Below are 25,291 nucleotides of genomic sequence, written 5' to 3' on the forward strand. Positions count from 1 at the left end.
GTTCTGAGTGTCTTACCTCAGTTCTGGGTGAGTGTCTTACCCTCTGAGTGTTCTCAGTTCTGAGTGAGTTCTGGGGTGTCTTACCTCAGTTCTGAGTGTCTTTACCTCAGTTCTGAGTGTCTTACCTCAGTTCTGGGTGTCTTACCTCAGTTCTGGGTGTCTTACCTCAGTTCTGAGTGTCTTACCTCAGTTCAGTGTTACCTGAGTGTCTTACCTCAGCTCTGAGTGTCTTACCTCAGTTCTGGGTGTCTTACCTCAGTTCTGAGTGTCTTACCTCAGTTCTGGGTGTCTTACCTCAGTTCTGAGTGTCGTACCTCAGTTCTGGGTGTCTTACCTCAGTTCTGAGTGTCTTACCTCAGTTCTGAGTGTCTTACCTCAGTTCTGGGTGTCTTACCTCAATTTTGAGTGTCTTACCTCAGTTCTGAGTGTCTTACCTCAGTTCTGAGTGTCTTACCTCAGTTCTGAGTGTCTTACCTCAGTTCTGAGTGTCTTACCTCAGTTCTGAGTGTCTTACCTCAGTTCTGAGTGTCTTACCTCAGTTCTGAGTGTCTTACCTCAGTTCTGAGTGTCTTACCTCAGTTCTGGGTGTCTTACCTCAGTTCTGAGTGTCTTACCTCAGTTCTGGGTGTCTTACCTCAGTTCTGGGTGTCTTACCTCAGTTCTGGGTGTCTTACCTCAGTTCTGGGTGTCTTACCTCAGTTCTGAGTGTCTTACCTCAGTTCTGAGTGTTTTACCTCAGCTCTGGGTGTCTTTTACCTTAGTTCCGAGTGTCTTACCTCAGTTCTGAGTGTCTTACCTCAGTTCTGGGTGTCTTTTACCTCAGTTCTGAGTGTCTTACCTCAGTTCTGAGTGTCCTACCTCAGTTCTGGGTGTCTTTTACCTCAGTTCTGGGTGTCTTACCTCAGTTCTGAGTGTCTTACCTCAGTTCTGAGTGTCTTACCTCAGTTCTGAGTGTCTTACCTCAGTTCTGGGTATCTTACCTCAGTTCTGAGTGTCTTACCTCAGTTCTGAGTGTCTTACCTCAGTTCTGAGTGTCTTACCTCAGTTCTGAGTGTTTTACCTCAGTTCTGAGTGTCTTACCTCAGTTCTGAGTGTCTTACCTCAGTTCTGAGTGTCTTACCTCAGTTCTGAGTGTCTTACCTCAGTTCTGGGTGTCTTACCTCAGTTCTGTGTGTCTTACCTCAGTTCTGGGTGTCTTACCTCAGTTCTGAGTGTCTTACCTCAGTTCTGAGTGTCTTACCTCAGTTATGAGTGTCTTACCTCAGTTCTGAGTGTCTTACCTCAGTTCTGAGTGTCTTACCTCAGTTCTGAGTGTCTTATCTCAGTTCTGAGTGTCTTACCTCAGTTCTGGGTGTCTTACCTCAGTTCTGAGTGTCTTAACTCAGTTCTGGGTGTCTTACCTCAGTTCTGAGTGTCTTACCTCAGTTCTGGGTGTCTTACCTCAGTTCTGAGTGTCTTACCTCAGTTCTGAGTGTCTTACCTCAGTTCTGGGTGTCTTACCTCAGTTCTGAGTGTCTTACCTCAGTTCTGAGTGTCGTACCTCAGTTCTGAGTGTCTTACCTCAGTTCTGGGTGTCTTACCTCAGTTCTGGGTGTCTTACCTCAGTTCTGGGTGTCTTACCTCAGTTCTGAGTGTCTTACCTCAGTTCTGAGTGTCATACCTCAGTTCTGAGTGTCTTACCTCAGTTCTGGGTGTCTTACCTCAGTTCTGAGTGTCTTACCTCAGTTCTGGGTGTCTTACCTCAGTTCTGGGTGTCTTACCTCAGTTCTGAGTGTCTTACCTCAGTTCTGAGTGTCTTACCTCAGTTCTGGGTGTGTTACCTCAGTTCTGGGTGTCTTACCTCAGTTCTGAGTGTCTTACCTCAGTTCTGGGTATCTTACCTCAGTTCTGAGTGTCTTACCTCAGTTCTGAGTGTCTTACCTCAGTTCTGGGTGTCTTACCTCAGTTCTGTGTGTCTTACCTCAGTTCTGGGTGTCTTACCTCAGTTCTGGGTGTCTTACCTCAGTTCTGGGTGTCTTACCTCAGTTCTGGGTGTCTTACCTCAGTTCTGGGTGTCTTACCTCAGTTCTGAGTGTCTTACCTCAGTTCTGGGTGTCTTACCTCAGTTCTAAGTGTCTTACCTCAGTTCTGGGTGTCTTACCTCAGTTCTGAGTGTCTTACCTCAGTTCTGAGTGTCTTACCTCAGTTCTGAGTGTCTTACCTCAGTTCTGGGTGTCTTACCTCAGTTCTGAGTGTCTTACCTCAGTTCTGAGTGTCTTACCTCAGTTCTGGGTGTCTTACCTCAGTTCTGAGTGTCTTACCTCAGTTCTGAGTGTCTTACCTCAGTTCTGGGTGTCTTACCTCAGTTCTGGGTGTCTTACCTCAGTTCTGAGTGTCTTACCTCAGTTCTGAGTGTCTTACCTCAGTTCTGAGTGTCTTACCTCAGTTCTGGGTGTCTTACCTCAGTTCTGAGTGTCTTACCTCAGTTCTGAGTGTCTTACCTCAGTTCTGGGTGTCTTACCTCAGTTCTGAGTGTCTTACCTCAGTTCTGGGTGTCTTACCTCAGTTCTGAGTGTCGTACCTCAGTTCTGGGTGTCTTACCTCAGTTCTGAGTGTCTTACCTCAGTTCTGAGTGTCTTACCTCAGTTCTGGGTGTCTTACCTCAGTTTTGAGTGTCTTACCTCAGTTCTGAGTGTCTTACCTCAGTTCTGAGTGTCTTACCTCAGTTCTGAGTGTCTTACCTCAGTTCTGAGTGTCTTACCTCAGTTCTGAGTGTCTTACCTCAGTTCTGAGTGTCTTACCTCAGTTCTGAGTGTCTTACCTCAGTTCTGAGTGTCTTACCTCAGTTCTGGGTGTCTTACCTCAGTTCTGAGTGTCTTACCTCAGTTCTGGGTGTCTTACCTCAGTTCTGGGTGTCTTACCTCAGTTCTGGGTGTCTTACCTCAGTTCTGGGTGTCTTACCTCAGTTCTGAGTGTCTTACCTCAGTTCTGAGTGTTTTACCTCAGCTCTGGGTGTCTTTTACCTTAGTTCCGAGTGTCTTACCTCAGTTCTGAGTGTCTTACCTCAGTTCTGGGTGTCTTTTACCTCAGTTCTGAGTGTCTTACCTCAGTTCTGAGTGTCTTACCTCAGTTCTGGGTGTCTTTTACCTCAGTTCTGGGTGTCTTACCTCAGTTCTGAGTGTCTTACCTCAGTTCTGAGTGTCTTACCTCAGTTCTGAGTGTCTTACCTCAGTTCTGAGTGTCTTACATCAGTTCTGGGTATCTTACCTCAGTTCTGAGTGTCTTACCTCAGTTCTGAGTGTCTTACCTCAGTTCTGAGTGTCTTACCTCAGTTCTGAGTGTCTTACCTCAGTTCTGAGTGTCTTACCTCAGTTCTGAGTGTCTTACCTCAGTTCTGGGTGTCGTACCTCAGTTCTGTGTGTCTTACCTCAGTTCTGGGTGTCTTACCTCAGTTCTGAGTGTCTTACCTCAGTTCTGAGTGTCTTACCTCAGTTATGAGTGTCTTACCTCAGTTCTGAGTGTCTTACCTCAGTTCTGAGTGTCTTACCTCAGTTCTGAGTGTCTTATCTCAGTTCTGAGTGTCTTACCTCAGTTCTGGGTGTCTTACCTCAGTTCTGAGTGTCTTACCTCAGTTCTGGGTGTCTTTTACCTCAGTTCTGGGTGTCTTACCTCAGTTCTGAGTGTCTTACCTCAGTTCTGAGTGTCTTACCTCAGTTCTGAGTGTCTTACCTCAGTTCTGAGTGTCTTACCTCAGTTCTGGGTATCTTACCTCAGTTCTGAGTGTCTTACCTCAGTTCTGAGTGTCTTACCTCAGTTCTGAGTGTCTTACCTCAGTTCTGAGTGTCTTACCTCAGTTCTGAGTGTCTTACCTCAGTTCTGGGTGTCGTACCTCAGTTCTGTGTGTCTTACCTCAGTTCTGGGTGTCTTACCTCAGTTCTGAGTGTCTTACCTCAGTTCTGAGTGTCTTACCTCCGTTCTGAGTGTCTTACCTCAGTTCTGAGTGTCTTACCTCAGTTCTGAGTGTCTTACCTCAGTTCTGAGTGTCTTATCTCAGTTCTGAGTGTCTTACCTCAGTTCTGGGTGTCTTACCTCAGTTCTGAGTGTCTTAACTCAGTTCTGGGTGTCTTACCTCAGTTCTGAGTGTCTTACCTCAGTTCTGGGTGTCTTACCTCAGTTCTGAGTGTCTTACCTCAGTTCTGAGTGTCTTACCTCAGTTCTGGGTGTCTTACCTCAGTTCTGAGTGTCTTACCTCAGTTCTGAGTGTCTTACCTCAGTTCTGAGTGTCTTATCTCAGTTCTGAGTGTCTTACCTCAGTTCTGGGTGTCTTACCTCAGTTCTGAGTGTCTTAACTCAGTTCTGGGTGTCTTACCTCAGTTCTGAGTGTCTTACCTCAGTTCTGGGTGTCTTACCTCAGTTCTGAGTGTCTTACCTCAGTTCTGAGTGTCTTACCTCAGTTCTGGGTGTCTTACCTCAGTTCTGAGTGTCTTACCTCAGTTCTGAGTGTCTTACCTCAGTTCTGAGTGTCTTACCTCAGTTCTGAGTGTCTTACCTCAGTTCTGAGTGTCTTACCTCAGTTCTGAGTGTCTTACCTCAGTTCTGAGTGTCTTACCTCAGTTCTGAGTGTCTTACCTCAGTTCTGAGTGTCTTATCTCAGTTCTGAGTGTCTTACCTCAGTTCTGGGTGTCTTACCTCAGTTCTGAGTGTCTTAACTCAGTTCTGGGTGTCTTACCTCAGTTCTGAGTGTCTTACCTCAGTTCTGGGTGTCTTACCTCAGTTCTGAGTGTCTTACCTCAGTTCTGAGTGTCTTACCTCAGTTCTGGGTGTCTTACCTCAGTTCTGAGTGTCTTACCTCAGTTCTGAGTGTCGTACCTCAGTTCTGAGTGTCTTACCTCAGTTCTGGGTGTCTTACCTCAGTTCTGGGTGTCTTACCTCAGTTCTGGGTGTCTTACCTCAGTTCTGAGTGTCTTACCTCAGTTCTGAGTGTCATACCTCAGTTCTGAGTGTCTTACCTCAGTTCTGGGTGTCTTACCTCAGTTCTGAGTGTCTTACCTCAGTTCTGGGTGTCTTACCTCAGTTCTGGGTGTCTTACCTCAGTTCTGAGTGTCTTACCTCAGTTCTGAGTGTCTTACCTCAGTTCTGGGTGTGTTACCTCAGTTCTGGGTGTCTTACCTCAGTTCTGAGTGTCTTACCTCAGTTCTGGGTATCTTACCTCAGTTCTGAGTGTCTTACCTAAGTTCTGAGTGTCTTACCTCAGTTCTGGGTGTCTTACCTCAGTTCTGTGTGTCTTACCTCAGTTCTGGGTGTCTTACCTCAGTTCTGGGTGTCTTACCTCAGTTCTGGGTGTCTTACCTCAGTTCTGGGTGTCTTACCTCAGTTCTGAGTGTCTTACCTCAGTTCTGGGTGTCTTACCTCAGTTCTGAGTGTCTTACCTCAGTTCTGAGTGTCTTACCTCAGTTCTGAGTGTCTTACCTCAGTTCTGGGTGTCTTACCTCAATTCTGAGTGTCTTACCTCAGTTCTGGGTATCTTACCTCAGTTCTGAGTGTCTTACCTCAGTTCTGAGTGTCTTACCTCAGTTCTGGGTGTCTTACCTCAGTTCTGAGTGTCTTACCTCAGTTCTGAGTGTCTAACCTCAGTTCTGAGTGTCTTACCTCAGTTCTGGGTGTCTTACCTCAGTTCTGAGTGTCTTACCTCAGTTCTGGGAGTCTTACCTCAGTTCTGAGTGTCTTACCTCAGTTCTGAGTGTCTTACCTCAGTTCTGAGTGTCTTACCTCAGTTCTGGGTGTCTTACCTCAGTTCTGTGTGTCTTACCTCAGTTCTGGGTGTCTTACCTCAGTTCTGAGTGTCTTACCTCAGTTCTGAGTATCTTACCTCAGTTATGAGTGTCTTACCTCAGTTCTGAGTGTCTTACCTCAGTTCTGAGTGTCTTACCTCAGTTCTGAGTGTCTTATCTCAGTTCTGAGTGTCTTACCTCAGTTCTGGGTGTCTTACCTCAGTTCTGAGTGTCTTAACTCAGTTCTGGGTGTCTTACCTCAGTTCTGAGTGTCTTACCTCAGTTCTGGGTGTCTTACCTCAGTTCTGAGTGTCTTACCTCAGTTCTGAGTGTCTTACCTCAGTTCTGGGTGTCTTACCTCAGTTCTGAGTGTCTTACCTCAGTTCTGAGTGTCGTACCTCAGTTCTGAGTGTCGTACCTCAGTTCTGAGTGTCTTACCTCAGTTCTGGGTGTCTTACCTCAGTTCTGGGTGTCTTACCTCAGTTCTGGGTGTCTTACCTCAGTTCTGAGTGTCTTACCTCAGTTCTAAGTGTCATACCTCAGTTCTGAGTGTCTTACCTCAGTTCTGGGTGTCTTACCTCAGTTCTGAGTGTCTTACCTCAGTTCTGGGTGTCTTACCTCAGTTCTGGGTGTCTTACCTCAGTTCTGAGTGTCTTACCTCAGTTCTGAGTGTCTTACCTCAGTTCTGGGTGTGTTACCTCAGTTCTGGGTGTCTTACCTCAGTTCTGAGTGTCTTACCTCAGTTCTGGGTATCTTACCTCAGTTCTGAGTGTCTTACCTCAGTTCTGAGTGTCTTACCTCAGTTCTGGGTGTCTTACCTCAGTTCTGTGTGTCTTACCTCAGTTCTGGGTGTCTTACCTCAGTTCTGGGTGTCTTACCTCAGTTCTGGGTGTCTTACCTCAGTTCTGAGTGTCTTACCTCAGTTCTGGGTGTCTTACCTCAGTTCTGAGTGTCTTATCTCAGTTCTGAGTGTCTTACCTCAGTTCTGGGTGTCTTACCTCAGTTCTGAGTGTCTTACCTCAGTTCTGAGTGTCTTACCTCAGTTCTGAGTGTCTTACCTCAGTTCTGGGTGTCTTACCTCAGTTCTGGGTGTCTTACCTCAGTTCTGAGTGTCTTACCTCAGTTCTGAGTGTCTTACCTCAGTTCTGGGTGTCTTACCTCAGTTCTGAGTGTCTTACCTCAGTTCTGAGTGTCTTACCTCAGTTCTGGGTGTCTTACCTCAGTTCTGGGTGTCTTACCTCAGTTCTGAGTGTCTTACCTCAGTTCTGAGTGTCTTACCTCAGTTCTGAGTGTCTTACCTCAGTTCTGGGTGTCTTACCTCAGTTCTGAGTGTCTTACCTCAGTTCTGAGTGTCTTACCTCAGTTCTGGGTGTCTTACCTCAGTTCTGAGTGTCTTACCTCAGTTCTGGGTGTCTTACCTCAGTTCTGAGTGTCGTACCTCAGTTCTGGGTGTCTTACCTCAGTTCTGAGTGTCTTACCTCAGTTCTGAGTGTCTTACCTCAGTTCTGGGTGTCTTACCTCAGTTTTGAGTGTCTTACCTCAGTTCTGAGTGTCTTACCTCAGTTCTGAGTGTCTTACCTCAGTTCTGAGTGTCTTACCTCAGTTCTGAGTGTCTTACCTCAGTTCTGAGTGTCTTACCTCAGTTCTGAGTGTCTTACCTCAGTTCTGAGTGTCTTACCTCAGTTCTGAGTGTCTTACCTCAGTTCTGGGTGTCTTACCTCAGTTCTGAGTGTCTTACCTCAGTTCTGGGTGTCTTACCTCAGTTCTGGGTGTCTTACCTCAGTTCTGGGTGTCTTACCTCAGTTCTGGGTGTCTTACCTCAGTTCTGAATGTCTTACCTCAGTTCTGAGTGTCTTACCTCAGCTCTGGGTGTCTTTTACCTTAGTTCTGAGTGTCTTACCTCAGTTCTGAGTGTCTTACCTCAGTTCTGGGTGTCTTTTACCTCAGTTCTGAGTGTCTTACCTCAGTTCTGAGTCTTACCTCAGGTCTGGGTGTCTTTTACCTCAGTTCTGGGTGTCTTACCTCAGTTCTGAGTGTCTTACCTCAGTTCTGAGTGTCTTACCTCAGTTCTGAGTGTCTTACCTCAGTTCTGAGTGTCTTACCTCAGTTCTGGGTATCTTACCTCAGTTCTGAGTGTCTTACCTCAGTTCTGAGTGTCTTACCTCAGTTCTGAGTGTCTTACCTCAGTTCTGAGTGTCTTACCTCAGTTCTGAGTGTCTTACCTCAGTTCTGAGTGTCTTACCTCAGTTCTGAGTGTCTTACCTCAGTTCTGAGTGTCTTACCTCAGTTCTGGGTGTCTTACCTCAGTTCTGAGTGTCTTACCTCAGTTCTGGGTGTCTTACCTCAGTTCTGGGTGTCTTACCTCAGTTCTGGGTGTCTTACCTCAGTTCTGGGTGTCTTTTACTTCAGTAGTACTTATCATTACCACTAACGAGGCTTCACCTAAGACGACCACTTCATTAAGGTTCTGTCTAACAATACCTGTCATCAACTTACTCATTGAAGGTAGACATGAGTAAGGAACTTAATGAGTCAAGTGGAAATGTGTGCCACATGTTCTGAAAACAAGTATGTTGTGAGTATATGATGAGTATGTGGTCAGTATGTGGCATGTGGTATGTGGTGAGTATGTGGCATGTGGTGAGTATGTGGTATGTGGCATGTGGTCAGTATGTGGCATGTGGTATGTGGTCAATATGTGGCATGTAGTATGTGGTATGTGGTCAGTATGTGGCATGTGATGAGTATGTGGTATGTGGTCAGTATGTGGTATGTAGGACGCACTATAGTATGTGAGATATGTGTGTGTGTGTGTGTGTGTGTGTGTAACAAACACACACTCCTAGTAGCGACCAGTGAAGAGGCGGGGCCAGGAGCTGTGAATCGACCCCCTGCAACCACAAATAGGTGAATACATACACACACACACACACACACATACACACGTGCCCACACATACACACACACACGTACCCCCACACACATGCCCCCACACACACGTGCCCACACACACACGTGCCCCCACACACACACGTGCCCCCACACACACGTGCCCCCACCCACACGTACCCCACACACACACACGTGCCCCCCTCCACACACGTGCCCCCGCCCACACACGTGCCCCCACACACACACGTGCCCACACACTATGAACTGCACATTCCAGAGTGACTGGTAACAAGGAAGGCTGAGACTTCTATACAGACAAAACCTGGGCGTGACAGTCTCAGCTGAGCAAGCAGCTGAGGAAGTAATTATCTTAACTCATCCGCCCCTATGTGCCCTTCACACACACACACACACACACACACACAACATGGGGAATATGACACTAACTTCAAAGTTGGTTACACTGAAAGCAAGCAAGATACATCGTAATTTACACGTGTAAGACGATGGTCTACCTGGAGTCTACCCGGAGGGTATTCCGTGGATCAACGCCCCCGCGGCCCGGTCCATGACCAGGCCACCCGGTGGATCAGGGCCTGATCAACAAGGCTGTTACTGCTGGCCCCACGAAGTTCAACGTACGAACCACAGCCCGGTTAATCCGGCACTGATTTAGGTATCTGTCCAGCTCCCTCTTGAAGACAACCAGGGGCCTATTGGTAATTCTCCCTATGGCTGGTGGGAGGTTGTTGAACAGTCTTGGGCCCCGGACACTTATTGTGTTTTCTTTTAGTGTACTAATGGTGCCCCTAGTTATCACTGGGGGTATGCTGCATCACCTGCCAAGTGTTTTGCTTTCATAGGGAGTGATTTCTATGTGCAGATTAGGGACCAACCCCTCTAGGATTTTCCAGGTGTAGATTGTAATGTATCTGTCTCGCCTGCGTTCCAGTGAGTACAAGTCAAGTACTTCCAAGCGTTCCCAGTAGTTAAGGTGTTTGAAGGAACTTATATGTGCAGTAAAGGTTCTCTGCACATTCTCTAGATCTGCGATTTCACCTGCCTTAAATGGGATGTTAGTGTACAGCAGTATGGTGGGACTGGTCCCAAACATACACAAGGAAATCTCTACATATTAACATAAGAGGCTTGCTAGACGGTGGAACCTACCTCCCATGATAAGCAAGGGAACGATGAGTACACTGAAAGAGCTCTCAATAAGTGTAAAGGGACAACGACTCTTCAAAGCCCTCCCTTGATGCATAAGGCAATTACCAACAGACTCCTAGCTGTCTTGAAGAGGAAACTCGAGGGATTCTTCAAATCAGTTCCTATGCAGCCGGGCTGTGGTGCATACGTGGGACTGTGGGTGGGGGGCACAAATAGCCTGATCGATCAGGCCAGCACCAAGAGGCCTGGTCTTGAACCGGCTTGTGGTAACGGTGACCTCAGGAAGCGACTACAAGAAACCTAGAGGTACATAAGTAACACCCATAAACCCCTAGGATGCCACGGACCTAGTAGCGACCAGCGAAGAGGCGGGGTCAGGAGCTGTGACTTGGCCCCTGCAACCACATATTAGTACTCAGGTATTATTTTCTCAGCCTATTCTCAAATTCGAGAAAGGTTATGTATACACAGAGAGGTCTATGACTCTCAGCGTATATACGTGATGTGATGCTAAGATGTATTCTCCTGGCTGGTAGCGTAAGCAAGACGTGCAGCCTTAATAACCTTCGTTTAGTAGACACACTTTAGTTAATTAAACCTCATTAACCAACCAACCTCAAGTATATCACACCAGACACACATATTGCACAAACACCTGTCTACAAGCATACTAATGACAGAATATGTGTTCAGCAACTCTATTTACACACCCAGCTCTAGGTAGAGCATTATTATGAAGTCAAGTTGAAGAGTGAAATACTCTAAATAAGTTCCAGCTCTACAGGAGTCGTAATTTTACCTCATATATTTTGAGTTACTCACAATGTAATTTTTCTCTGCCACCAGTTCCAAGCATGAACAACTCTCGAAACAAGCCACAGGTGTGTCATGGGTAAGTACGCCATTTTTTGAAGGTTTTACTGACTTTGACTATGGTTAATTGGGTTTTAAAACTACCAGACGAGGGTCATTAAGACTGCATGTCACCGCCAGTGTATATTCACTGAGACATGTACATCTCTCGGTGTATATGCATTGAGAAATGTGTATTTCTCGGTGTATATACACTGAGAGACATACAACTCCCGGTGTATATGTATGTCACTGAATATACACTATATATACTCACAGTATATACCCATTAAATATTGTATATACACTGCCTATACAGTGAGTATACAGTCATTGTACAGGAGCTACGAAATTCCCAAAGCCCTACGAGAAATTTTAGGGCGGGTAAAATAACTGTCAGCCAAATGCTAATAGGGAATTCAGAATTATTATTATTATTGTTACATATATGAGATAAGGTCAACCCTTGAGATCTTACAACGTCTAAGGAATGAGTTGTAGATAAGACTGAGTCAGTGAAGGTAAGGGGTGGATTTAATTTCTTGTCTAGTTGACCAGACAAGCACCAGACGAGCCTGGGTCTATGACCGGGCTCCGGGTGTAGAAAAACACTCGTAACTCATCTAAAATATAGCAAAGGTATCTAGGAACAAGAGCCCTTGAGCAGCAGACACCCACCTTGAAGGGAAGTGACCGGGAGAAACCGTGAGAGTTCCACTGGTGGAGAACAAAGGCGACATCAACATCCAGAACTGACCAAGGTTTAGCGAGTTCTCGGCCAAGAGCTGCGTCCTTCCTCTGCCTCTCATTATCAAGGTCCGGTCCTCTTGAAGGACACACACACACACACACACACACACACACACACACACACACACACACACACACACACACACACACACACACACACACACAAGACAGGACCCCAGTGAAAATAAGTCACTTTGATTTTTTGGGTTATCCCAGGTAATTTACACTGTGCATGATAATTGTACTTATGTGTACCTATACCTAGCTACACTTACACAACTAAAAGTTCAGTTGGTTCGGTTACAAACACTGAAGATGGTACACCACCAACACAGCTCTGCTGATGTAACTACAAATAAGTAATCACACAGGAGAAAGCTGCCCAAAGACAACTCAGAAAGTATATGTAAATAAACGTAGAGTGGAAATGGGAGAGTTTACAGCAACTTACAGAGAGCCAGGGGTTCAAGTGGCTGGCTTGTAGTCGCTCCAAGATAGCTGTAGGGGAGTCTGTCGTGGGCACAGCGGTTTCTGTCGAGGGTGTGGGCACAGGGCTCTCTGTCGAGGGCTTGGACGTGCTTGTCGACAATGTACATACTTCTTGCATTGGTAATTCAGGGCAGGTATCATCGAGGGCAGTTTCTAAGTAGCGGTGTGTTTTGGTAGTGGTGGTGTTGGTGGTGACTGGGGTGGTGGTGCTTCCACCTGTGGGTGTTGGGGGCGGTGTGGCTGGGGTGGAGGTGGAAGGAAGATGCAATGTGGTGGGTCGAACCAGCTGTGGTGTGCGCGTGTGTTGTAGCGAGGATATCACCGTAGCGGTGGACTGTAGTGGTGTGTGTGTTGTGAGAGGTTGTACTGGAGAAGTGGGCGTTTGTGAGGGAGATGTAGGTGTCATGGGCGTGTGTGAGAGAGATGTAGGCGTCATGGGCGTGTGTGAGGGAGATGTAGGTGTCATGGGCGTGTGTGAGGGAGATGTAGGTGTCATGGGCGTGTGTGAGGGAGATGTAGGTGTCATGGGCGTCTGTGAGGGAGATGTAGGTGTCATGGGCGTGTGTGTGTCCATGGGAGGGCGTGAGGTGGACATAGTTATGCTGGGAGAAGCTGAGGGTGATGTGGGTGTCACAGGAGTGAATGGAGAAGACGTGGGTGTTGTGGGCGTGTGTGAGGTTGACGTGGGCGTCATGGGAGTGTGTGCAGAGGATAGAGGTATAGTGGAAGCTGGAAGCATGGGTAAGAAGAGCTGTGTGGGCAGGGCGTGGGGCTCCGTGAGCTGCAAGGGAGGCCTGGAGAGTAGCAAACCCATGCGTCTCTCCCATAAACGAGTGCATGGGGCAGCAGGGGTAGGTGTGGGCTGAGGGACATGCAGAACACGCAACTTGAGAGGTCCCCCGGGTGCCATATCTGCGACCAGCGTGTAGCCACGACGACAGCCGGGTCCTGGCATGATTCTGGTGGCAGGGAGGTGGTGGTGGCAGGGAGGAGGAGGAAGAGATGGCAGGGAGGTAGGGAGACTCAACAGGGGGCAGCCACCCTGGTCACCACACACTCCCACACTACCATCTTCACACACACGATAACACTACCACACTAAGTCCTCTTGATGCCCTCACCAATATATTTCTCAAGACAGGATTGACAATATCCTTCCAGTAAGTGTCCTGTGATAATGTCTTACGACAGAGCCCTATGACAGTGTCCAACGACAGTGTCCTACAAGAGAGTCCTGTGACAGTCGTTAGTCACAACGCTATAGTATCCTCGTTGACTTAGCGTACACAAATCTACTGAGTGCTTTGTAAGTCAGTTTATGACTCATGATAGGTGAGCAGACTTGTGGATGATGAATGTGAGTCTGAACGACGCACTCACGCACTCACACACGCACTCAACACCGCCAGGTAGACAAGACTGGAGGAAGGAAGCGGGGTGGTGTGAGTGTCCATACTCTGCTAGCTCCTCCACCCAACTGATGACTCCTGGTGCCGCCCACACCTGGCGCCGACCCTCTCTACCTGGCACCGCGGCTCTCACCCACCCTCCACCCAGACCGCCCGACCACCCACCCACCCGTCTTGGCTCTAACGCCCACCCCCTTTCACGTGCGCCCACGTTAACTCTTAGCACCCACCCCCATCCAAATCTCACCCCAACCCCCATAAACCCATCTATGTGACCTCCAGGCACATATGCGCAATCTATGTGACCTCCAGGCAAATATGTGCCATCTATGTGACCTCCAGGCACATATGCGCCATCTATATGACCTCCAGGCACATATGCGCTATCTATGTGACCTCCAGGGACATATGCCCCATCTATGTGACCTCCAGGCACATTTGCGTCATCTATGTGACCTCCAGGTACATATGCCCCATCTATATGACCTCCAGACACATATGCCCCATCTATGTGACCTCCAGGCATATATGCGCCGTCTATGTGACCTCCAGGCATATATGCATTACCTCACAACCACCAACACCACCTCACGACCACTATCTACCACCTCCCAGCATCCACCCACCATCACTACCACCTATTGAACACCTCCACCACCACCCACCGGCTACCAGCATCCACAACCATCACTACCACCTACTAACAACCACCACTTACCAGCTACCAGCGTCCACAACTACAACCATCACCTCAAAACCATCACTACCACCTGCTAACAACCATCAACTACCAGCTTCCACAACGACTACCACCTACTAACAACAACCACCACCACCTCACAACCACCACCACCACCTACAAACAACCACCACTACTACCTCACAACCACCAGCACCACCTACTAACAACCCCCACTACCACCTCACAACCACCATCACCACCTCACAACCACCACTACCACCTCACAACCATCAACATCACCACCTCACAACCACCACTACCACCTCACAACCACCAACATCACCACCTCACAATCACCACTACCACCTCACAACCACCAACATCACCACCTCACAACCACCACTACCACCTAACAACCACCAACATCACCTCACAACCACCACTACCACCTCACAACCATCAACATCACCACCTCACAACCACCTAACAACCACCATCACCACCTCACGACCACCACTACCACCTCACAACCACCAACATCACCACCTCACAACCACCACTACCACCTAACAACCACCAACATCACCACCTCACAACCACCACTACCACCTCACAACCACCAACATCACCACCTAACAACTACCAACATCACCTCACAACTACCACTACCCCCTCACAACCAACATCACCACCTCACAACCACTGCTACCACCTAACAACTACCAACATCACCTCACAACCACCACTACCACCTAACAACCACCAACATCACCACCTCACAACCACCACTACCACCTCACAACCACCAACATCACCACCTCACAACTAACCCCCACTTCGCGGAATGACCGTGAAGTGTGAGTGTAATGAGGTAAAATCGTAAGGAACTGGTGTGTGAAGTGACTGTTAAGGATGACTGTGCTAGGAGTGACTGGTGAACCAGCATAAAGTACACACACACACACACACACACACACATACACACACACACACACACACATACACACACACACACACACACACACACACACACACACACACACACACACACACACACACACACACAGGGGCCAGGCGCTGTGAATCGACCTCTGCAACCACAAATAGGTGAGTACACAAGAAAGCACCATGAAGAGAGGCTGAAGGAAATGAACCTGAGGACCTTGTCACATAGGACAAAGGGGAGACTTGATTATGACATAGAAAATCTTATGGGAAACTGACAGGGTCATATGTTCGAGTGGTGACCCACCCAAAAAAAAAATCAAAAGGAAAATTAATACTTAAGATTACTAGAATAAGAGATAATCTAAGATTTTTAGCCCAGGAGGGTTAGCCACCCAGGATAACCCAAGAAAGTCAGTGCGTCATCAAGGGACAGTCTTATTTCCAATGTGGTCTTTCAGTCTTGTTTCCCAGGATGCCACCCACACCAGGTACCTACTTGCTAGGTGAACGGAGACAGTAAGTGTAAGGAAACACACCTAAATGTTCCACCCTTGCCGGGGATCGAACCACGGACACTCAGTGGGAGGCGAGAGCGTTGCCAACCAGGCCACGGGACACAGCAGCAGACGACACTACCAAAACACTGCTCACACCTCCATTTTTTTTACCCTTATTTTCATTTTTCCAGCATTTTTTAATATATATATATAATTTTTTGCCCTAAAATTACAAAAAAATGGGGGGGAGGGGGTTAAAAATTATTGTAAAATAAAAGTGACAAACTTTATTGAATTTTAATGAACTTTTCATATCCTTTATACTACCTTTGATGAGTTTCGAGAGTCAGTCTACTTCCACAGCCCGGCCATAGGCCAGGCTCGTCAGAACAGAACGCTAATGAAGAGAGGAGAAATCTATTGAAGAGAAATAAATCCACTGAGAAATATATTGAGGAGAAATAAATCTATTGAGAAATCTACTGAAGAGAAATAAATCTATTGAGAAATCTATTGAAGAGAAATAAATCTATTGAGAAATCTACTGAAGAGAAATAAATCTATTGAGAAATCTACTGAAGAGAAATAAATCTATTGAGAAATCTATTGAAGAGAAATAAATCTATTGAGAAATCTACTGAAGAGAAATAAATCTATTGAGAAATCTACTGAAGAGAAATAAATCTATTGAGAAATCTACTGAAGAGAAATAAATCTATTGAGAAATCTACTGAAGAGAAATAAATCTATTGAGAAATCTACTGAAGAGAAATAAATCTATTGAGAAATCTACTGAAGAGAAATAAATCTATTGAGAAATCTATTGAAGAGAAATAAATCAACTGAGAAATCTATTGAAGAGAAATAAATCTATTGAGAAATAAATCTATTGAGAAATCTATTGAAGAGAAATAAATCTACTGAGAAATAAATCTATTGAGAAATCTACTGAAGAGAAATAAATCAACTGAGAAATCTATTGGATTGATAGACGGAGTGACAAGACTAACTAAATCAGGTAAGGCAGGAGAGACTGATGAATTAAGTGAAACAGGGAAGTGTAGAAGTAATCAATGTTTGAATAAAATAGTACAATTATTATTAATTATTTTTCTTCTTCCTTATTCTTATTATTATTATTATTAATTCTCTTCACATTATTATTATGATTATTATTATTATTATTATTGTTATTATTGGGAAGGGCTAAACACTATTTACAATACACTGTTTACACTTAATATTTATACTCAACACACTACGCAGTTTACATTATTTATTATTATTTATTTTGTATTATTATCACACTGGCCGATTCCCACCAAGGCAGGGTGGCCCGAAAAAGAAAAACTTTCACCATCATTCACTCCATCACTGTCTTGCCAGAAGGGTGCTTTACACTACAGTTTTTAAACTGCAACATTAACACCCCTCCTTCAGAGTGCAGGCACTGTACTTCCCATCTCCAGGACTCAAGTCCGGCCTGCCGGTTTCCCTGAACCCCTTCATAAATGTTACTTTGCTCACACTCCAACAGCACGTCAAGTATTAAAAACCATTTGTCTCCATTCACTCCTATCAAACACGCTCACGCATGCCTGCTGGAAGTCCAAGCCCCTCGCACACAAAACCTTCTTTACCCCCTCCCTCCAACCTTTCCTAGGCCGATCCCTACCCCGCCTTCCTTCCACTACAGACTGATACACTCTTGAAGTCATTCTGTTTCGCTCCATTCTCTCCACATGTCCGAACCACCTCAGCAACCCTTCCTCAGCCCTCTGGACAACAGTTTTGGTAATCCCGCACTTCCTCCTAACTTCCAAACTACGAATTCTCTGCATTATATTCACACCACACATTGCCCTCAGACATGACATCTCCACTGCCTCCAGCCTTCTCCTCGCTGCAACATTCATCACTCACGCTTCACACCCATATAAGAGTGTTGGTAAAACTATACTCTCATACATTCCCCTCTTTGCCTCCAAGGACAAAGTTCTTTGTCTCCACAGATTCCTAAGTGCACCACTCACCCTTTTCCCCTCATCAATTCTATGATTCACCTCATCTTTCATAGACCCATCCGCTGACACGTCCACTCCCAAATATCTGAATACATTCACCTCCTCCATACTCTCTCCCTCCAATCTGATATCCAATCTTTCATCACCTAATCTTTTTGTTATCCTCATAACCTTACTCTTTCCTGTATTCACTTTTAATTTTCTTCTTTTGCACACCCTACCAAATTCATCCACCAATCTCTGCAACTTCTCTTCAGAATCTCCCAAGAGCACGGTGTCATCAGCAAAGAGCAACTGTGACAACTCCCACTTTATGTGTGATTCTTTATCTTTTAACTCCACGCCTCTTGCCAAGACCTTATTTACACTACAATATTTACATTATTTACACTACAATATTTACATTATTTACACTACAATATTTACACTACAATATTTACATTATTTACACTACAATATTTACATTATTTACACTACAATATTTACACTACAATATTTACATTATTTACACTACAATATTTACACCATAATATTTACATTATTTACACTATAATATTTACATTATTTACACTACAATATTTACATTATTTACACTACAATATTTACATCATTTACACTACAATATTTACACTACAATAGTTACATTATTTACACTACAATATTTACATCATTTACACTATAATATTTACATTACAATATTTACATTATTTACACTACAATATTTACACTACAATATTTACATTATTTACACTACAATATTTACATTATTTACACTACAATATTTACATTATTTACACTACAATATTTACAATATTTACACTACAATATTTACATTATTTACACTACAATATTTACATTATTTACACTACAATATTTACATTATTTACACTACAATATTTACATTATTTACACTACAATATTTACATTATTTACACTACAATATTTACATTATTTACACTACAATATTTACATCATTTACACTACATTATTTACACTACAATATTTACATTATTTACACTACAATATTTACACTACAATATTTACATTTACACTACAATATTTACATCATTTACACTATAATATTTACATCATTTACACTACAATATTTACATCATTTACACTATAATATTTACATTATTTACACTATAATATTTACATCATTTACACTACAATATTTACATTATTTACACTACAATATTTACATTATTTACACTATAATATTTACAATATTTACACTACAGTATTTACATTATTTACACTACTACAATGATACAATGAGAAACGTAATATTGGAATCCTGGTAGTTATATCATAACTGGAGAAGTATTAATTATATTAATTATTGTATTAATTATAACACCGAACTGGCGTGGACCTTTCCTCCCTTCGTTAATTACGGCCCGGTCTCCGGTCCATCAGGCTGTTGGTGGTGACTTGTAGCGTTAAAACCACGGTACTGTTTCTCTCCTACCAGTTCAATGACAACAAAGTGAAAGAACTGACAAATAGTCCCAGTTAACGCAGGTACCTTTGACATAGCTTTGATGGGTTTCGAGAGTTTTTCAAACTCCCTTAGCCCGGTCCTGGGCCAAGCTTGTCTGGTGCCTTACGGACGATGCAAAAATCTTTAGCAAGAAATATAAACAACTGGAAATCAAGACAAGAAGGCGTGGATAAACTGACCAAATAAAGTGACAGATGTCTTACGGAATTTAAAGTGGACAATGGAAACGAGAGAAAGCGAATCTGACCAGACAAACAAGTGTAATGAGCGCTTGTTTGTGGGACAAACAAACCGACATAAAGGAAATAAAACGGATAAGAAAAACCACTGAATAACTTGACTCACGAAATCGTAATGACACGATTGCAAACTGAATATTTTGGCTTACACTTCAGGACTTTTTCCAGCAGACTGGAGAGGGTCTCTAGGTAGACCGAAAGTATTTGTGATTTGCCTTTCTTAAACTGGTTATTTCAATAGATTAACCCGTACGGTTATTATCCAGTTAACATGTACACACATTCTGTCTTTCTCATAGGTATCATCTTTCGCGAGGAAGAATACGTCTCTGGTTTGAGAACTTAAATATATATTAAGTTAGAAGTCGTTAAATTAACGTGGTTTAACATAAAATAACCTGAAATGACATGAAGAGCACAGAAGGGTGAAAAAGTACAATAGATGCAGTTTTACTGTAAGGATGAGTGACTCGTGTAGGCTCACTCGTGCCAACAACAAATCATTATGCAAAAGTATATACTCTGAAGGTCTATATTATTTATTTTATTTTATTTTTATTATCACACTGGCCGATTCCCACCAAGGCAGGGTGGCCCGAAAAAGAAAAACTTTCACCATCATTCACTCCATCACTGTCTTGCCAGAAGGGTGCTTTACACTACAGTTTTTAAACTGCAACATTAACACCCCTCCTTCAGATTATACCAGCCTTATTTCAGTGCTAACTCGTAGTAAAATCCTAGGGGAGATCATTCTGCCTTAGTATAAACATAAGATTTCCTTCCAATCACATTAAAAATTAATTAGTGTCTAGTAACTCAGATTGACTCACAAATATCACAGTTTAATAAATAAGGAACCCAATGGAATTAAGTCACTTTGACTTCTTTGGTTATCTTATGTTATTTCATTATGTATGATAATTGTACTTATGTGTACCTGGTGGCTCTGGTGGCTAACGCTCTCGCTTCACACGGCGAGGGTCTGGGTTCGATTCCCAGCCAGAGTAGAAACATTGGGCGTGTTTCTTTCCACCTGTTGTCTATGTTCCCCATCAGTAAAATGGGTACCTGAGTGTTAGTCGACTGGTGTGACTCAAGAAATCGTAATGACACGATTGCAAACAAACCATACCCCCGGCCGGGATTGAACCCGCGGTCATAGAGTCTCAAAACTCCAGCCCGTCGCGTTAGCCACTAGACCAGCTAGCCACAATAAGATTCATCCAACTAGGTATATTTCTACACCATAGGAAGGTTAGCACAGGCACCACTGTGACCAATATTTGTGGTCAGTGGTGCCTGTGCTAACCTTCCTATGGTGTAGAAATATACCTAGTTGGATGAATCTTATTGTGGCTAGCTGGTCTAGTGGCTAACGCGACGGGCTGGAGTTTTGAGACTCTATGACCGCGGGTTCAATCCCGGCCGGGGGTATGGTTTGACTGGTGTGGGTCGCATCCTGGGACACTGACCTAATTTGCCCGATATGCGGAGCATAACAAGGGGCTTTCTATATAGTAGTATGTCATTGTTGTCAGCTAGGCCTGTATACCATATACATGTACTTTTAGTAAATAAAGATATTATTATTATATATTATCGTTTAATTAAAAAAAAGTCACAAATAATTATTTTTGTTTACCACCAAAGATTGTTATAGAAAACTTCCGTCAGGGTTAAACACTTCATAGAAAACGTCACAATTACTGGACTAACTCAAACACTTTCACTTCTCAGACTAAGAACTTTAGATACACAAATAACCCGCACATAAAAGAGAGAAGCTTATGACGACGTTTCGGTCCAACTTGGACCATTGACAAAGTCACAAGCTTCTCTCTTTTATGTGCGGGTTATTTGTGTATCGTTTCAGTCACGGTATTGTGCCTTTTTTGTTATTTAAGAACTTTAGGTTACACTGAACAAATATCCACCATAGAAAACGTAAAACTTCAGTTGCTGCAACTTTTGAGTGCAGCAGGACAGGTTTCCAATGTAAGATTCATTCGCATATGTAAAAAAAAAAAAAAAAGTCCTATACATTAGAGCGGCGGCTGTATGTCTACGTGGGATGTCTCCTCTGCATGACTTCATCAACAGATCAAAACGTTATCCCGATCAAGGCTCGTTTTGTAAATGCATCTTTTCTTCATTAGTCTAAGAGCTTCTAAGCACCTTTGAGTGTTTCTTCAGTTTGTAAATACAATTGAAGTGCATGTTCAGTTTGTAAATACAATTGAAGTGCATGTTCAGTTTGTAAATACAATTGAAGTGCATGTTCAGTTTGTAAACACAATTTAAGTGCCTCTTCAGCTTCTAAACACAGTTTTCATACCTTACCACTTTTTAAATACAAATACAAAAAAAGTGCATAATAGAAACAATACGTGTAAACTATAAAACATGTAACTGACCGTATTAGCCTCGTGGTACAGGTGACAGTGACGGGAGGACTGTGTGTGCTCCTGAGTCAGTAGTAGCCTCGTCAGGGAGTCCACCGTGTCAACCAGGTGTTGACACTGTGTCAACCACGACCTGTGAACCAAAATAACCATTACTGTTAACTAATGTTCTCTTACTTATTGCTGCATCGAGAAGGAAAATTTTATTCTCGTTTCATTACTTACAGTAAATAATGTATAAAGATTTGGAGAGATATGGTGTAAAATATCGATACGATGGCAAAAGATACCAATGGAGTATAATGTGATGACAAAATTTCGCCCAGGCAGTGGGTTTTAGGTCACAGGTCAAATCTATTTGTGACTTGATCAAGCTCGTCGTGTGGGCGAAATGTCGCCAATAAAAGATCGCATTTTACTCTCTCTTCTATCAAGATGTTTTGACAGTCTAGATGCTCACATGGTGCTCATTACAGACAATACCTAATGTAATACCTAATTCAGTTTCCAGGAAACTGTACCTATACAATACACAAATTTATACAAATACACAAACAAAAGAACACGAAACTTACTTAACTAGAATATGTTCATGAAGTCTTTGGTACCATTTTTCCATCTCCCGCAAGTAAGCTCTGGCATTGTGTGTATACTGGCACGCTGCCTCGACGTCCCCTGACGAGGCAGGGGCAAGGCAGTGAGAGGCTGGCGAGTAGGAGGAAGAGGAACTAGATAACCCATTGGAGTAGTGTGAGGGTAGTGGTGGTGGTGATGGCGGTGGTGAGGAAGGTTGGTGTTGGAGAATACATCTCTCCAGCGTGGTGGCACATGCACGCACCACATCCAACAAAGTCTCCCGCATCTGAAACATTCCCAGTTCACTCTTTAATCACCGAAGCTAAAACAATCGGTAGCTTTAAACAATAGGTTCGATAAAAACACGAGTGATTAAATTATTGAAGCTAATTCCTTGTTAGCTTTAAGAATAGGTTCGATAAAAACACGAATGATTAGGCTACTGAAGCTAATTCCTTGAACGGCTCTAAGAATAGGCTGGATATTAGACGGACCTGTCAAGTATGAGCCTACTGGCTCATACTTGACAGACTGGAGGGGACTGAGGTATACCCTTCAGGTATACCTCAGATCCCCTCCAATCTTATGGTCTTATCATTTGTTTACACGGTTAAAGTCATACTGTTATGATCTGCCATAATTACTTTCACAGCCCAGCCCCTTTTTAAGGCATACTACAAAACATCTGTGAGTGTAACGTTGTACCAATAAAGGTGTTTCTGAAGAATTAAACACGTATGTAACAACTGGGTATAAGTATTAAATAGACGTTTCGCCAACCAATGGCTTCATCAATCCAATACAGAGACAAAAAGAGGCGATTGAAGAGGTAGAAAATGAGGCAATCAGTCCCTCAGCCTAGCAGCAAGTGTACAGTATCGTACTCTTCATGCATCTGACCTTGTCTGTGTTACATTTTTTAAGTATATCGCCGAAAACAAGAGAAAAACAAAAAGCTGGCACAGAGACCCACCTTGCAGAAGGCGAACCATGCGTGGTGATTGAAGACCAACGTTCCACCAAACTGTGATGACAACTGGTCCCGTGGTACTCTCCTATGCAACTCCTCCTCGCTTACTACTTCCAACTGTCAACAAAGGAAAAAGGAAATTTATTTCTGTAAAAACTTACAATGGCTACAATAAGTGGAACATGAGCTAACTGGAAAGGCTCTCATTATGCACAACATTTCAACATTAACAACACTTGATATACCTTTGATGAGTTTCGAGAGTTTTTCTACTCCCAGAGCCCAGCCTTGGGCCAGGCTCGTATGGTGCTTGCCTGGTCAACCAAGCACATAACGGATGTTTCTCAGTGTATATATCCCGAGAGGGATATGTCTCAGTTTATACATACACCGAGAGCAGTATGAATCAGTTTTTATACCAATATACACCGTATATATACCAAAAAGTGTATCTATATATACACTGAGAGGCATTTATTTCTCGGTGTATATACACCAAGAGTGAATATTCGTCCATATACACATGGCTTAATTTAATTCCAACTTTGAGGATTGAAGTATTTATGATATCAGTACACGGGTAAATTCCAGTCTAAAAGAACTTAAACATAACACACTCCATGTACTTAATTGTTGTTCTAACACACTCCATGTACTTAAATGCTGTTCTAACACACTCCATGTACTTAATTGCTGTTCTAACACACTCTATGTACTTAATTAGTGTTCTAACACACTCCATGTATTTAATTGCTGTTCTAACACACTCCATGTACTTAACTGCTGTTCTAACACACTCCATGTACTTAAATGCTGTTCTAACACACTCCATGTACTTAATTGCTGTTCTAACACACACACCATGTACTTAATTAGTGTTCTAACATACTCCATGTATTTAATTGCTGTTCTAACACACTCCATGTACTTAACTGCTGTTCTAACACACTCCATGTACTTAATTGCTGTTCTAAGACACTTCATGTACTTAATTAGTGTTCTAACATACTCCATGTACTTAATTGCTGTTCTAACACACTCCATCTACTTAATTGGTGTTCTAACACACACCATGTACTTAATTAGTGTTCTAACATACTCCATGTATTTAATTGCTGTTCTAACACACTCCATGTACTTAACTGCTGTTCTAACACACTCCATGTACTTAATTGCTGTTCTAAGACACTTCATGTACTTAATTAGTGTTCTAACATACTCCATGTACTTAATTGCTGTTCTAACACACTCCATCTACTTAATTGGTGTTCTAACACACACCATGTACTTAATTAGTGTTCTAACATACTCCATGTATTTAATTGCTGTTCTAACACACTCCATGTACTTAACTGCTGTTCTAACATACTCCATGTACTTAATTGCTGTTCTAACACACTCCATCTACTTAATTGGTGTTCTAACACACTCCATGTATTTAATTGCTGTTCTAACACACTCCATGTACTTAATTGCTGTTCTAAGACACTTCATGTACTTAATTAGTGTTCTAACACTCCATGTACTTAATTACTGTCCTAATACAAGTGGTAGGGGTCATACAACTTCTGGGAAATTGGAGATAATCGGGTTCAACCTGAGAAAGAGAAGACTGGGTACAACACTTTGGACCAAGAGTAAATCACCAGCATCAAGGTCTCCTCCCCCACCACCTTGCAGGTAACCCGTTCTGTAGACATGATACCATAAAGGCATTCAAGTCACGGAGAAAAAGCGTGTTACTGAGTAATCCAGGTGTGGAAATCAGTGTTGAATGTATTTTGTCTTGAAGATGCGTTTGTTAATGGCTATCCAAGCAATGTGTAACCCAGGAGTAATATGTAGACAGTGTGAATGACTTGGAGTTTTGTATTATTATTATTATTATTATTATCATAACTAAACGCTTGACCTACAATGCTGCTTAGAGCTGTGTAAACGTTTCTTATATAATAATAATAATAATAATAATAATAATAATAATAATAATAATCTTTATTTCCACAAGTACATGATACAACTTATACAGACCATAGCTGACATCAATGACGTACTATTATATAGAAAGTTCCTTGTTATCCAGAGCATTTCCCGCACAATAGGTCAGTTTTGTCCCCAGGATGCGACCCACACC

General features: G+C 43.4%; 1 protein-coding gene across 4 annotated transcripts in view; it reads right to left on the minus strand.

Moving 5' to 3' along the window:
• Nucleotides 1–25,291, minus strand: part of LOC128703789 (uncharacterized) — a 662,970-nt gene that overhangs the window by 457,945 nt on the left and 179,734 nt on the right. For all 4 annotated transcript variants that reach the window (XM_070103721.1, XM_070103724.1, XM_070103723.1 and 1 more), the window contains exons 6-8: nt 23,161–23,274; nt 22,187–22,473; nt 21,624–21,744 (exon numbers count right to left, since the gene is read on the minus strand). In XM_070103721.1, coding sequence (XP_069959822.1) covers nt 21,624–21,744; nt 22,187–22,473; nt 23,161–23,274 — 522 coding nt within the window. The remainder of the gene's footprint in view (nt 1–21,623; nt 21,745–22,186; nt 22,474–23,160; nt 23,275–25,291) is intronic.

The sequence above is a fragment of the Cherax quadricarinatus genome, chromosome 87, assembly GCF_038502225.1.
Source record: "Cherax quadricarinatus isolate ZL_2023a chromosome 87, ASM3850222v1, whole genome shotgun sequence".
Lineage (NCBI taxonomy): Eukaryota > Metazoa > Arthropoda > Malacostraca > Decapoda > Parastacidae > Cherax > Cherax quadricarinatus.